At 27.5% G+C, this 17248-nt stretch overlaps 2 protein-coding genes across 4 annotated transcripts in view; both read right to left on the bottom strand.

Moving 5' to 3' along the window:
• LOC122523349 (cytochrome P450 4V2-like) overlaps positions 1-8569 on the bottom strand; it is a 46020-nt gene extending 37451 nt beyond the window's left edge. Inside the window, exons 1-2 of the mRNA XM_043645028.1 lie at positions 8459-8569; positions 8181-8355 (exon numbers count right to left, since the gene is read on the bottom strand). Coding sequence (XP_043500963.1) covers positions 8181-8355; positions 8459-8485 — 202 coding nt within the window. The 5' untranslated portion in view covers positions 8486-8569. The remainder of the gene's footprint in view (positions 1-8180; positions 8356-8458) is intronic.
• Positions 1-17248, bottom strand: part of LOC122523344 (dopamine D2-like receptor) — a 145779-nt gene that overhangs the window by 57766 nt on the left and 70765 nt on the right. The window lies entirely within an intron of this gene.

Consider the following 17248-nt stretch of genomic DNA (forward strand, 5'->3'; position numbering starts at 1 on the left):
AAAATTCTAGGATTAAATTAAAAATAAGATAATTTGCGAGTTGTAACATGTATTAAATGAATTATTATTAAAAATAAAAGTCATAAAACTCACTAGGATCTAAAAATTGTTATTAATTTAATTCTATATACACGATCCTAAGTTATATTTTTATAGAAAATTTGTGAAAAACTAGTAGAAGTGAAGTATCTAGTTTTAAAAAAAAGGTACATATATATGTATATATATATATATATCGTATATCATATATCATATATATGTATGATGAGTTTTATTAATTACTTTTCCCCTTTTTCTCGATTATCTTTGTAGAAATGAGAATGGGTCGAAAAGTTCTTACTGCTAATAAAGTTTTGTTCAATTTAATTACATCACCATTGACATAGAAGAACGATTCTTTACTTTGCTTTCTCTATCATCCCCGTTTCTCTCTTTACGATATCATCATTCCCATCTGCCATAGCCTTTTCTTCTTCCCCACCCTTTACTACCCTTCTAATACCTTGCGACCACGTTATCACCACATCAGACTACGTACTACTTTTCTCCTTTTCCCAAGATACCTAATAACGTTATAATACCCTACACCATAGTATAGTATAACTAACTTTTTCATCTTGTAAAAACAAAAGTTAATATATCTCTTTATATCACTGTACATTTCCTCTTTTTCTTATTGTCACTCATCAAAATGTCAATAAAATTAATTTATCGAAACAAAAGTGAAATCAAATAAACGAAAGATATTACTTCAATTACGAGCACTCGTAGTAATTAATAAAAATAATTATTATAAAAAAGGTAATACTGTTTAAAGAAAAATTAAATACACAAGAAACAATGAAATCGAATGCATGAAAGATAAATGAATAATATGTAATGAATGATAATATTTTTAAACGGCAATGATAGAATTTAAATGAAAATATAGAATTAAAAATGTTTTCGGAACTGTTAACCAGTTGATGAAATATGGTCCGAAGAGAATTAACACAGATACAAAGTTACAGTTTAAGTTTCTTAAGTTTCTTACTAATTGTGAGATATCATTAATATGCTAAAAGATAAATTATATATGTATTACCAAAGACCATAATAACAGCTGGCAACGAAGTGGATTAGCAAGCACAAGTGGTCCCGCTTATTACTATTAGAGATGTACGTTCGAATTTCCGGGAGAATGCCGCAAGCAGTAATTTCCGGTACCGGATGCAGACCTGATTATATCCATCTATACTTGTGTATATTATCTGTATTCTAACTCTCGAAAATAAGATGAAATAAAGGAAAAACTAATAGAAGATAAAAATTCAAACCAAACAAGGAAGAAATTCTAAGAAAATATCTGCAAAGAACGTAAAGTTTTCATAAAAAAAAGAAACGAAGGAATTTATTATTATTCATTAAGTTCCTTTTCTCATTACGAGAGAAAACAATTTTATTCCTAATCCGTTTAGGTTTACACGATTATATTAATTGAAAAAAATACGAAAAAAAATACAAAAAAAATACAAACACGTGGTTAAAATAAGCGTCGGAATTATCTTCGTCACTCATTTCGTTTACTTCTGTTATCTGTCGGAAACAGTTAAATTAAATACACGAGCTTAAACACGCTTTTAGTTTACAAGCTTAATTACTATTTCGCATTTTGTGAAATACTTGTTGACCAGCTTTGTACTACATCACTCTGCTTTACTTCATTAACAGACTGTAGTATTTTTTTTATATTATTGACTATAAGTTCTATTTCATTAACTCGCATAAAAACAAAATAAAAAGATAATTTCAAAAAGATAACTTCAAAGAAAACGAAAAAAATATAAATCAAAATTCTTATAAGTGTTATTACAAGTACCGGAAATATGTCGTTTGTTATAATTTTGGCAATTTAAAAATATATATATAGCAAGCAAAGCTTTAGTAACAAATTTTTATAATTCTTTTATGCAATACACACGAAGCAATTTCAAGATTTTTTTTCTATACTGGATAACATTTTAATAATTATAAAAAGTTTCAATTAGGAAATAAATAAATGACGTTACTTGTTGCTAAAAAAAATGGATTGATTATCATGTCGAATGAATATATGTTTCTTTAAACTGTATTTTAGAACGTCAACGAAGAAACCAATTGTGATATTTTCCTTCCAATCTATTCTATTCTTTATCCAAGTTATCACAGAGTAAATTTTCTTTTAAATCCGATATTGGAAATGATAGTTTGCTTTGTTTGCTTAATCCTCTGCTTTGTTCGACCGATAAACTCTAAACACATCTCCGCGTCGAATATAACGAAGTTAAAAATAAACTAAATAATATATATATATATATATATATATATATATATATATACATATATATATACTTGGGTTGGGAGCTTTCAGGATTATAACGCTAGGACGACCTATTGTTTCGAAATTTTTAAGGATTTTGTATGGTTGCAATCAGAAAGATTTAATTTGATATACATTTTTTATAATCTTCATAAAAACTGATCTATATGCATATATATATATGTTTATACATTAAGAACAGTCAGATAAAATTCAACGCTTGTTGTATTTTGTAAAATATAATTGAATAAAATACGAAAATAAATTGATAGGTATAATTCCTTTTAAACGATACCATTGTAAATCTAATATGTATAACAACACACACAAATAAACAAACAAACACACACACACACTTAAACAATATTTTATCCTACAGGAATATTATATGAAAACCGATTATATTTGCAGAAATTCAATCAATTTTCAAATACAAAATCTAACGTAACGTTAATTCGTTTAAATCATTATAATTTGGTATAGATATTAACAGATTAAATTGTTTTCATCGATTTATCTGAAACACTGATTGCGATCATCGTCAAAATTCCCACGTTCGTTCAAACGAATATGAAACAAGTCGAACCGAATTAACGTCTAAAAACGGAACGGCAAACTTGTCTGCTAATCGGAAACGAATTTGTTGTATCAAAACTTTAATAGAAGTAAGAAAAGGTGAATATTTGTTCCTACGTTTCATAAGCTTCTTTTATTAACCGGATAAAATTTTGTTTGCATCTTAAAACAATCAAATAAAGAATTAATATAATCGAATAACGTACAAAAATATTTATGTGCAATCGATTAAAACGAGAAAGAAAAATATGAATTGAAATTATATAATTCCGAAGGTTTTATTTATTAAAAAAAAAAAAATAACATATAAATAATATATAAACAAATAACATATAAATAATAAAGCTGGAACTTTCTTTCCTAATGGGAAAAACACAAAAACATTACAGAGAATTCATTTCTCAACATAAAAAAAACATTACTTCTATTGAAACTTAAATAAAAATTATTCTTAACATTCATGACTTTTTTCTTTTTATTTTTCTGTTTATATTTTCTTTAAATTCTTAGATCCAATTAAGTACGAATGCTATTTCGTTGTATAAACATGTTTTTTAATGATCTTTTGACGCGAATTGAAACTTTTATAATTTTTTTACTTTTTCAGTGACCGACTAAGCATATTTATTAAAGACATATTATTGCTTAGCAATCGAATTTTAAAATAAGTCTAGCGTAAAACGAATCGACCAATGTTATGCTTCGTTAGACTTCTCTTGCACTGAAATTCTATGATAAATCAATATGTATAATACATAAGGCAAATTTGCCGAATAAATTTGTTCGACCGCATCGAAAAGTACAAGCCCAATATTTTCGTTCTTCTTTCTGTTCTTAAAATTTCTCCCCCCTCTCTCCGAATTGATAAATCATTTCAAATTCAATATATATGTATCGATAATCTTTTTTTTTACTTGAATGAATTAAATAACAAAAAGTTATACGATTAAAAGAAAATATTGTAAACATTTTATTCTAATCCAATTTAATGTTTGATCAAGTAAATGGAAAAAGAAAGAAAAAGAAACAAAAAACAATACGAGCGATAATCACTTTTTAAACCAAATGAAGTTTTGTAATATCCTCTAAAAAACTTTTCACCCTTTCTCTCTTCCTCTTCCTCTCTCTCTCTCTCTTTCTCTTGTGGTAGAAACTTTGATGTTCGAGAGTTAGCTTCGACACAGGATTAAACTTGACCGAACCTAACTTTCATGTCATCTGACATGGACACGATGGTTGTACTGGGAATACTGAAAAAAAAAAAACTTAGTTTTTCATTTTAATTTCACTTTTTCTTTTTTGTCTACAAACTGCAAACATGTCAATAATCTAACCGAAAGAATATCCTTATGGGAATATAAGTATAGAAAATTGTGAAAAATTAGTTAACCTAATGAAAAAAAATTTCATCCTAACAATCGATAGAGTTTTTATCTTCGAGAAGAGAAATTTTATAAAAGTTCCTGCTGCGTTCATTTATACAAGAATATTGCAATTTTTCTCAACTGAGAAAATTTATCTAAGATGATACAACGGTGCTTTTTTTTTATTTTATTAGCAAGAGTATAAAAAGAGAGAGAGAGAGAAAGAAAAGATGAAGAAAAATAATAAAAATATCAGTTGGAAATCGATGAAATATTATAGACGACAAAGTTAAGCCAATCTTTTTACCACCTGCTATCTCGATACCCCACTGTTATACTTGTTTCTTAATAAATATAAATTTTAAACCATAGCAATGATTAAAGATTTTCAAAACATCTTACAAGATTTCATTAAAGTTACTGATAATAATTATTTTATATTTTAACATCTTCAATATATAACAAAAAATATATTAATACTCAAAAATATATGTTTGTTATAATAATTTAAAAATTGTAAAAATTATTATTGACAAATATATATATTTAATTTACTGTTATATTTGTGAAATTTATCTACAAAGTTGTTAGACATTTTTTAAATAAAATGTTCTACAAAGATATATTATTAATCTAAATAACGATCAAAATTATTGAATGTAGAAATTAATTCGGTGTCTCAAATAAATAATAAAATTTGTTTAACAAAGGTAAAGATGATTATTATAAATTTTGAAAAAGTGAAATAAATTCAATATGAAATATGTATAACATATATTATTCAAGAGTAATCGTTGCGATAAATTTTCTCTTCTGTCGATTTATATGGTTTTTTATTTTTCTCGTTTTTTCCGGATCCGTTTCTTTTTTTGGTTTCTGCACGTTGACACACTTTACAAAGAAAAGATCGGACTCCCGTTTATTATAGGTAACGATCTAAGCAAACGGATATTATTTCTTAGTTTGATCTTTAAAATTGTATTAATTACAATCAATTATTACATTCTAAATATAGTAATATAATATATTTCAATTATATTATTGTATAATTATTTAATATAAATAGAGAATATATAATATAAATATACATATATATATACACATCCTTTATTCTTCAACGGAGCTGCTAGTTTCTTATTACAAAAAAAAATAATATAAACAATAAATTAATATAATAATTTAAAGTGAAAATATAATTTCTAATATATAAATTTAACATTATCTTTTAAATATATCTATAGAGTCGAATTATAATTGTTAGAATTCTAAGGAAGAAGTTATGAATTATGAATTTCTCTGACTTCAAAACGATACCTCTGCAATTCAACGAAGTGAGAAATGAAAGCAGAAAGAAGAACGAACTTCTCTTGTGGATTAGCTTTGTTCAGGTTCTCTTTCTAACGTCTTTTTCGATTTCCTTAGTAAGAAATGCGTGAAGCAACCTTCTCCTTGGAGTTTCAGAAAGCTTATACGGCACTTGTTTATTTTGTCGTTTTATCGAAAAACAAACAATAAGCAATTTCTTTTTTTTTTACAAATACTGATCTATAATAACATACTATTGAAAAGAAAAATATTTATAACTACTTTATACACATTAAATATCGTAAAAACATTCCATCCAATAGCGATACATTTAAACATTTTTGTCAATTTAATGATTTAATTCATTTATTTCTATATTTTTTGTTTTTTTTCTGAATGGATAAATAATTAATAAGATTTATTTTACAATTATTAGGTGTGGAAATTTATTCCGTACATTTTTTTTTTTTTTTTTAAATAAATACTTATGTGAATCTTTTGATACTAGTTTATTAATAGTTCTTGTTACGATTGATTGTCAAATGTGTCGTTATTTTAAATGTTGATAATTAAACGCTATAAACAATGAAGGCTGATTTAATTATGTATAATATTTAAATCAATGTTGTATAATAATTCATTTCTACGTACATTATTATTGATTGATTTTTGTTAAAAGTTTCGAAAGAAATTTAGTGTAAAGTTGATCTCGTTGTTGTTGAAAGTTTTAGTAATTTGATTTACAATGTAATTTAATGAATAGAACTAAATTATTATAGTCTGACTTGTAGGATTACTAATCCCTTGTTCCAACGATCCTGACAAGAGATACGATACAATTGTAATGTAGGACAACTGTGTAATATCCTTATCTAAACGTATCCTAGCAAACGCCTATCGTTCTCGAGTTCCCTTCATTAATTTTCAAAGGGATTCCTGAAGTCTTTATTACGCTTTCTTATTGTAGTAAAAACATCACTCGAGAGACTTCTTCAACGTTCGATATAACTTTCTTGTGATTTTTCTTTCCCTCGTCTTTTAATCACAGAAAAAACTTCGAAAAACTTTTCGAAAGAAATTAAACATTAAATCGATTTATTGTAGGTTCAAAGTTATGCTCTTGTATTTTAACAATCCGAACAAAAAATTAGTGGAAATAAATAATGTGTAATTTAAATTCTTATTGAATTAATTATGGTTAATCAAATTAAGTATAAGGCCCTCTTTGTACGCAACACTGATTATTAGTAATAGACGCCACCGCTATGTACGTATCATGCAGCGTTAAATATTGTACACACAAACAGCCAATTTTCCCACGTTTCACCATTTTGTGGTCCTTCGAGCTGGATCCTCTTCACAAAAAGCGAGAATATTCTCCAAGATTTCGGGTGTGAAAGAGGAAACTACGTGCAGTACAGAACACATCCAGCTCGAAGGACCAAAATGATGAAACGTGGGAAAATTGGCTGTTCCTGTGTACAATACTTAACACAGCGGGAGACGAAGAGGAAGTGATCCGTTTGACAATCACATAATTCCTTGCAGCCATACATAGCGTTGGCGTTTATTATTAATAATCAATGTTGTGTATATTAATAAGGAGGGCCCTATACTTAATGTGATTAACCAAATTAAATGTTTTGCATGAAATATTTAATGATTAAAGTATATATAATTGTTATTTATAACTATTAAAGTTGTATATATTTTTATTGTGTTTAGTGGGTAAAAAATAAAATGATAACTGTTATTCTACAAAATAATAGTCTCTAAATATTTGCGCAAGATTTTAAAAATTTTATTATTATATTTCTAATTTTTTTGTAATAACTTTCGTTCTCTTTCCTTTAAATAATTAAAAATTAATAAACGTGAAAAATATTTTTTAAATTTATAGGTATAAAAAACTAATAAAAAAAAAGGTTCTCCAAGAAGAATCGAACTCTAAATCCATCGTTGCAACAGGCGAGAACACCACTACCTAAGCAATACGTCCCTTAACATATAGTTGAATTTATAGGAATATAAACACCCGTACGAAAAAAAGTAAATTTTGAAAAATTTTTTCTCAAAATTGGGTGACCAGTGAACGAAAATATTTTACCGGGAGTGTACCTTAAAGGTGTACGACTGGTATACAAAAGCTCGTAAAAATACATTGGTACATAACCGTAAAGTCTCCTTGTTAATTAGTTTACTTCTAATGTATACTAGGTATAAAAGATTAACTGGACAAAATTTGAATATTAGTAAAATACAAGCTGTCTGCTAAACATAGGCCTTTAGACTATATTTTTTAAATTAAATTCGAAAAAAAAGCTTTTTTTTCTATTATGAGAGAAATTTATAGCAATGAATAATTCATTTATAGCAATGAAGAATACATTTAGAATTATAATTTCCAGGCAAGAACCGATCCGGGTCAAATCTTAAAGGATCAGTCCAATATTTAGCTTTTCAGTGAAGCGAAAATATTATAAGAAATACCTCACAATTTTTTGGTATTATCACATTATTTTTCACTGAATAAAATAAATAATCATATAATTACTACTAAAAATAAACGAAAAATATTTTATTATATGTAAAAATACCTTTTATATCGCGATATAGAGTTCGCCCAAAAAGTGGTGCAGGAGGGAAAAGACGTAATGTCTCCTTGATGACTCGTTCCAAATATTTCATTTTCTTAGTATCTTCTATTTTAATAGGAACATCCTTTGGATTGCTAGAGCCGTACATATCGTACAACTCTTCATATACTTGATTCTGGAATTGAAAAAGCCGAATACATGATACAAGTTTTGTTTGAAAATATAATTGATTTTTAAAAGATAATAACTAATATTGCATAAGTACTATCTGAGCGTACTTGAATGTCCGGAAAGGTGGCCAACATTAAAAATAAAAATGTTAATGCAGTAGCAACAGTATCACTTGCCTAAAAATTAATACAAATTGTTTTTTACTTTTACTGAATGAAACAAAATTTTATATAGTCTAAAATAAATTCATCTTACTACGATAATCATTGTATTTATTTCATCACGAATATCTGCCTCCAAATATTCTCCGGTCTCGTAAAAGGATTTAAATATTGCATCTAAAAATGGACTAGTATCTTTTCCTTTATTTAGAGGAGAATAATAATATGTATTATTTATTGCTATTATAAAAGGTATTATCCATAAATTCATTACTATAAGAATATTTTTTAAAACGATTATTCTTACTTGCATGTGGATCTTTTCCTTCCCGGGTAAAGTTATCTTTATTCATTGAATCCTTCTTTTTCCTTATAATCTTAACGAATATAAATGTTATATACATAAATAAATTATTATTTTATTTCAAACTAATATATTTTTTGATATTAGACAATTTAAAACAAAAATTGTTTCTTGGTATTTTTACCTCGTTTGTTATTTTATTTAAGGCGGAAAGAATTTCTTGTAGCCGTTTCCCCATAGATGAATTGTTAAATATAATATTTGGATGTAACCAGAATTTCATTATTCTTTGTGTAGTTATGTCCATCCCTCTAAATAAAAATAAAATTCACAATAAGAAGACAAATATGCAATAATGTTAGAATATATTATAAATTTGAAAATATTCTTCTGATTATTACTCCGACATATATTCATCAAGTTTGCAATCCGAATTGCTCTGCAAATTTAAATCACTTTCCAATAGGCCATCTATCAGTACAAAAAAAAATTTTTTAGAAAATTAATGTGCTCATATATATTTTTTAGAATTCCCAAGTCTCACCATATATTATATCCATCGTACATAAATGTATGTAATGCATAAAATCTACGTTTTTTCCGTTTGTAGTTTCTAAAATATTAGCTAGTCTGTTTGAATTTTTTATTATTGCGTCCATGAAAGTCGAAAGCATTTGTTCTTTGAATACTGGAGAATAATAAGAGAATATGTCTTAATTTAAATATTTATAGTGTCTTTTTTATATATTTATTAATTAAAAAATAGGAAAAGAGAGATCCTCATTTATACATTTGTGGGTGTATAGATGTTATATGCAATCATAAAAAAAGAAAACTATTTTTACCAGCAGTCTTATACTTAAATAATACTGTATTATAGTTGGGTATAAATAGTTTTCTTTTTATTAATTAAGAAGAAAGCATGTGAACGTATAGTTTACCTGGTGCAGTAAATAATCCATTACCCAAAGTATTTTTTGCAAAGTTATATACAGAACTTTTTTCATAACCGTAAGAACTTTTGGTAGAATCTAAAAAGGAAACAAAAAATTGATATAAACAAAAGCCGAAATAAAAGATATTCTAATTCGGGGAAATCGTTTCTAAAGAAGTGCAGTAAATTTGATGAATCTTACCTCAATATTTTCAGGATCATCCAAGCCAATGATTAATTTTTGGCCTATCCACAGTCGCCACGGCGAAGAATAGTTTGTAGACATGTTTATTAATTTTTGAGTTATATCTAATTGTAAGACAAATTTATTGAAAAGAAGTCGCACAAATATAGATATTATAAATAATAAATACAAGTATACCTTTCATATCACCAAGTAATATATTCAGATTTCCAATCAATGGATATGCTTTTTGTCCATAAAATTTTTTTACTATTTTATATTCACGAAATTTATCTGATATATATTTGATTAAATAAAATAACAGTATTATTATATTCCAGTGTTTTTCCCGTGCGATGAAACTTCAGTCCCATATCGTGTGTTCCCTGGAGGTATCTAAGAACTCTTTTCGCAGCCGTCCAGTGTTCGGCTCTATAACAGTCGTTGAATTGACTGAAATAACTATCCGCGTAGGCGATGTCTGGGCGAGTGCATACGGCCAGGTACATGAGCGATCCGATGAGTTCACGATACGTCAAATTCGTATTTCGCTTTTAATATTATTTTATAATTTTATAAATAAATAAATTTGATAAAATACATCTTTTTGTCTAATTTTGTCCACTCGTGTTGACGGTATCCTTGAAACCTGGAAAAAGTACTCTCTTGATTTTGCTTATGTTACGTCCGGAGATGCAAAACGTTAATACTTACAACTAAAGTCCTTATTAGCCAATCTGCGTGCACAGAGTATAGCTAGAACCAGGCAGGTTCGTCTTTCCTAACGGTTAAATCGTAGTAAATAATGGCAGATAATGTTTGATTATAGGTAAATATAAGAGGAATAAGGAGGAAATCGAAAAATCTTTGGGGGTGAATGCTAATTTCCGTTCTCCGTAGCTCTGATTCTTAAGATATTTAATATTGGATACATTTACTTACAGAAGTTTTGATGTATATAGACCGATGTTAACTCTGATGGGGGTTTGCTTGCACCTATTCACACGGGCGCATTCCGCTGTCATAATCAGTTCCGCGAGGATTCCAAGAAGTCGCACCGGCCGAGGCTGCATTTGCGTCATTCGCGCAGTGGCAGTAATTAATAAGTATTAATATTTATTCAGGCCGCTCTAGCGCCTATAATTTCTAGCTAAATTCCGTCGCAAGATATTCAGTTTCTGCTGACGGACCTGATACTGTCTTACGCGCTTATTCACTTTTGGAAGGCGAGTGCACTGTCGTAAAGGACAAATAGGTCGAATACATACAAAAAGTAAGGAGGAGGTTCCCGGTATGTCATGTAAAGGAAAAGTACCAAGAGAGATTGAATATTTCAATGGAAAAAATAATGTTAAGAAATTATAAGCGTGGCGGGACGTCACACTTAAATAGGCACCCGTTTGATGATTCTTTCCTAGTTTCTGTTAAGACACAAAAGATACAAAAAGTCACTGCGGAGTATCAACTCAATATCTGTTCTTAGCATATAAAAGAAGATCCAGCAGTAATTTAAAACTATTTTAACTTGTTTTATAATTTATAATTTGTTTAACTAAATATGTTTTCTATTACTAAAGTTATTGTTCTAACAATAATATTAATTCTGTTATTTTATATAATAATTATAATAAAAAAAAAAAAAAAAAAAATAATATATTTATAATTAAAAAAAAACTAAATTAATTTCTGATCTGAAATTAATCTCTGATCAACCAAATACATTTATATTTTTTTTAAATTATTTTTTTTTATATATCTAAATGTTTGCATTATTTCATATCCAGGATAATAATTAAATATTTCACAAAAGGAACACCAATGTTAATTTTCTACGATATTACTTAAGTAGTTTCTTTTTTTTTTTTATATTTTATTTAATATATAATAAAAAACAGTTGATCAGCAAAGTAAATGTTTTGCTAATACTACGTTTTTAGGTCAAATATTTGGTATAATCCAAATGAAAGCAATAGCTGCTACTGTATTGAGAAAATTTATTGTTCAAATAAACGAATTAGTATCAGTTGAAAATGTTACCCTAAAATTCAGCCTTACTTTGACACCAGCAGAAACTATATTCTTGAAATTTAACAAAAGATAATATTTATCATTGTTGTCAATATAATTTTTTCAATCAAACAATTGTAATAATTACCCGTACAAATAAAAAAAAATTCCTAAAACTATGTGGGGATTAGGGAATATTCGAGAAGTGTGTCTGTCGAAGTTTCTAGAAATATTAATAGACGATTTCTTTGTAGGCCTTTATTTGTCATATGTGTGATGGTATGAGTATGGGTGGATGAATTTATCGGTTGAGGAAAGAGAATGGAACCGTTGCGTTAGATTAGAGTATTTGTTTAGGCTGTAAGGTTACACCGTCTGGACTTGTCGCCTTTATGTGGCTCCATTGAAGTCTCTCGAACGTTCTCGATTTTAAAGTGCAAGAAGAGCCTTTATTCGTGTTCTGAAATCATCGGGAAGTTTCCAGAAAGAATGCCAGGAAATGACGAGAGACGATGGAGGGGATGTTAGGCATAAATAGGCAACGGAAAGGACCGGTGGGGGCAGTCCGAAAAAGTTCATTGTTTATACGACACGTGTTTGGTGTGAAAGAAAAAGGCTGAAGACAACGGGGGACGGCGAAGGGACACAAAAGACGACGGTAAGAGACGAAGAGTCGAGTTCGGCGTGTCCTTCGCTAATTATGACTGTTATCTTCGGATTACAGCGTAAAAGGTAACACCTTACATCTCGTGGCGATAAATTATTAATTTAGATTATAGATGCTTACCGTTCTATCTCTTATATTCTTAAATCGTTTAATAACTGTTAAACGTTATTACTTTAATAATAATAATAATAATAAACAAATAAAAAAAATCTTACATATATTTCAAGTTTTTTATTAGGATACTGGTATTCGTATTCCTAACTATAAAAGATGCAATTTCACATATAAACTGAAAAATAAACATATTAAAATAAAAATTCAGTATATTACAAAATAACTCGAGTAATACTTAAATTACTTTTATCGATTAATTGGTTATAATGAGTATATTTGAATTTATTCGTAGAAGTCAAAGTATCACACACCTGACACACACACCTATGTTCATTTTTAAATGTTATATAAAGTTATTACTTTTGAGTGAAATGAATGATTCTTTCTTCTGCATCTTCGTGATACGATTCTCATGGTCCAAATGGTGTCAAAAATTGTGTGGAAAAAAAAAGACAAAACCTTTCTATCGAATTTAATTTAAAATTTAATTGTACTCTGTTTTTTTAGTTCGCATTTTACTATCACAGGGACTAACTACTCGTTTGTTTGTTTCTTTTTGGTCTTCTTTTATTATTCGCTACAATCGTATTGGTTGTGAATTTAATTAAAACGTCAGCTTTTGCGAAACTATGACAAATAACGTACCAAAAAAAGATAGAGAGTAAGCTTATTGAGCAAGCTTGCTCGATAAGCTTACAAATGAATTAAAACGATACCTTTTCTTTAGTCTTTTTAAATATCTTCTCCATCTAAATTTCTATCTTTTACTGTACAAAAATTGTATGTAATATTACTCATAATTAAAACAATTTCTATGTATATCAAATAGGAAATAATTTTATTTTTAAATATATAATTTTGAAAGAAAATTATCCTTATTTCGATGAAAAATATAATTCAACCTAAAAAGAAAAAACACACACACATTCGTATATAAATATGTAATTTTGAAGATTCAGGTAATATCGTAGAAAATTAACATTGGTGTTCCTTTTGTGAAATATTTAATTATTATCCTTGATATGAAATAATGCAAACATTTAGATATATAAAAAAAAAATAATTTAAAAAAAATATAAATGTATTTGATTGATCAGAGATTAATTTCAGATCAGAAATTAATTTAGTTTCAGAGACTAATAATCAGAGACCAGTTAAAAAGGTAACGAGAAAATAGATGCAGTGGTGGCTCATGCTAATAGTCGTAAGAACAATATTAAAGATAATTGAGAAAATAATTAATCATTTACGATCATTTCAAACATTACACATTTTAAATACGGATAAAGATCTTCTTTAATTTATGATTAAATAAACGAAAATTATTTTCACAACATCCTAACAGTATATGTATAAGTACACAGTACTTGAAAATTACATTCGTAGTATGAAGGATTAACGTTTATCTATTCTAACAATACAGTATTATTATTATTTACATTCATTTAAAAACAAAGAAATAAATGAAGTAAATCTGAATCGTAGTTGATGCAACGAATGCAGAAAACGGAATGACTCTCTTATAATAATACTAGGTATATAAATAAAGATTTCCAAAGTAAACAAAGAGACAAGATCATTTCTTTGTCACACTAACTAAAATATACACGATAGATAATCACACAAGAAAAATCAACGCAATTATATCATTACTTCTTAAACTCACATAACATACATATTAATTATTATTTAATAATGTTTTTTATTTTTAATTATTCAACGTCGTAAAATCATTTCATTTTTTTTTGTATATATAACAAATTAGTTTTATCAAAAAACAAAAATATATATATACATATATTATTATACATAATCGATAATCGTAATCGATATATAAAATAATTAGATACATTTATTCGAGAAAAAAAAAGTTATATGTGACGTGTATGTAACAAACAACGACGATTATAAATATAAAATGAAATAAAGAAAGAAAAGAATCTTCGGTGTCACGACTTTAATTCGATTTCCGTGTTCAAATGCTTGGTGTAGAAGCCTTTAAGCTCGCAGGAAAGAAGCCAACTGGGACGCAATAAAATTCTCAATGACGTAGAGACGTGAACCGGAGTGCTAAGTTCTTACCGTTGGAAATAAGATATCTTTTTCTCCATTTTTTTTATCTCTATTTTATTTTATGTAAAAATGCCTAGCTACTACTGGATGTTGTCCTAATTTTTTCTTCTTCTTTTTTTTCTTTTTTTTTTCATATTTTTTTCCTTCACCTTTATCTAGTCCACTCTAACGAGCATAATCGATCACGACGTTGCTATATGTATTTAAAAAAAAAGTAGCAAAATATATAAATTTGTAATATTTTTCTTATTTAATATAAATTAAACGTAAATTTTCGAAAAATTTAATAATCAATAAATATTGAAGTAATTTATTCCCATTAGAAATTCATATTGGTCATTAAGGAAAAGAAAATTATTTATTTTCAACTCCGTTAAACATACGATCGTTATCTTCGTATTTATTATAGTATTTAACTTACTTTTTTAATTATTTATTTATATTTTTTGGGTTGTTTCGAAAGATAGAAGAGTCCTTTGGGACGATCAATATGATTTTTCTGGTCAGTTTTCACATCTCGTTCACGTGGTAGCTTTGCACGAGCACTTTTCGATAAAAGCTTAGAAATATCATGTTGGTGATTCGATCGTTCGATCTTTCCAAGCCCTTCGATCGATCTCTACGATCCATTTAGTTTGATTTTATATACCACTCGAAAAGAAAACGAACCATTCAAGAAGTACTTGTTACTCACTCTCGATTTCTTCCTCGAAAACTTCATCGATAACATTTTCTTTATGTTAAATTTTTATATTTTTTAATTTTTTTTTCATTGTCAATCAAATATAAAAAATATCAAATTAAATCAAAAAATAATAATTGATATCATTTTACCCTGCTTTCTTTTTTTTTCTTTGCTTAATAATAATAATAATAATAATAAACTAATTAAAATTAATTTATATATAGCATCTATTTAAAATAGTATTAAAAATAACGTTGTAACACAAAATAATATCATTCAATACAAAAGTTTTCTAAATTCTATTCAAGAAACTAACTGTCTTATGTAATTCCTGTGACATCATTTGAATTTGTATAGCAAAAAACTTTTCCTTCTTTGTATTCCCAGCCCTTTCCCTTTTCCTGAATTACATAAGAAACACGCACGAACGCATTTCATCCCGGTGCCCTCTTCTCTATAAGTCGAACTTTTGCCCGTTTCGATGTCAAAGGATAAAGTCTTACGTGACTGGACTGGAAACTAAACTTCTTCTTCCTTTTTCCTTCCATCCTTCTTTCTTTATTTCTCTCGCTATCTTTTTTATCTAAGTAAGCCTTCTTTTTTCTCTTCGTACACATCCCCTCTTTCCTTTCCAAAAACCTTTCGGAATGAGAATCACCAGAGAGAGAGAGAGAGAGAGAGAAAAGTATTGGTCTATTTGATCCGGAACGCATGCGTAAACCGTAACATGAAACAGCTGCCACTTTTAACGAAACTTAAAACATTAAAACATTTTAACTCAAGATTATTTTTCTTCCATAAATCATACAAGTTCGAAACATTTCAAAATTCACCGAACTAACTTTTTCCTAATCTTGGTTTTTCAACATTTTTATTTCTCCCAATTCAGTTTTGTGAATTATTAAATATTGCTATTGATTCGGTAAGTTTTTAAACAAATATAATATCTATATATAAAGTAATCATATAAATATCTATTAATTATTCAAAATGGTCTCCGTTAATTTTGATAACATTATTTCATTTATCAGACAATTACAAAAGAAAATTACTTGACGAAAAAATAAACGTAGCAATAAATATATGCAATAAATTGAATATCAGAAGCATCGAATTAATTGATTCACTTATTTGTCAAATTGATTAAACCCGATTTAACAAATTGTTAAAAAAAATTCATAAAGTAGTATACATTGTCGTAGAATTTATTATTGAACAATCATAAAAATTATTTTCACTTAAGCTTAATTATTATAAAAAAGAATAGATATTAAATCTAATAAGTTAAATATTAATGACATTTTTTTTCAATGATATATATAAAATTTGAAATAAATTCAAAAACTTGGAATATCATCTATTTGATCTGTAAACAGTTCAATTGCTATACTTACAATTAGAATTGTTCGAGATCGTTAAAAATGAGACTAATTATTGGAACTTCTTTTATATTGCTTTTTTTTCCCTTAAAATAACACCCATTACTATTGCGAGGAAAGACAAGTACCCTAGAGGATTCTGTGCCTGTGATCTTGCCAAGGATAAAGCAATAAAAATTCACGAGGATTTTGTCTGGTCGAAATCACCGAGCCTAGAATTCCACGCACTCGACGATTTCGTTTTCTTAAGAAAGAATGAAAGATAGAAAGAAAAAGAAAGATACACATATATATATTTTAGTGGCACCAGCTCCTTTTCGAACTTTTTTATGAGCTCCTTTCAGAGCCTTCGTTTTATCGACGACCCTTCCACTTCGATGGAATATAAT

Source organism: Polistes fuscatus, unplaced genomic scaffold, assembly GCF_010416935.1.
Source record: "Polistes fuscatus isolate 324 unplaced genomic scaffold, CU_Pfus_HIC Scaffold6, whole genome shotgun sequence".
Taxonomy (NCBI): domain Eukaryota; kingdom Metazoa; phylum Arthropoda; class Insecta; order Hymenoptera; family Vespidae; genus Polistes; species Polistes fuscatus.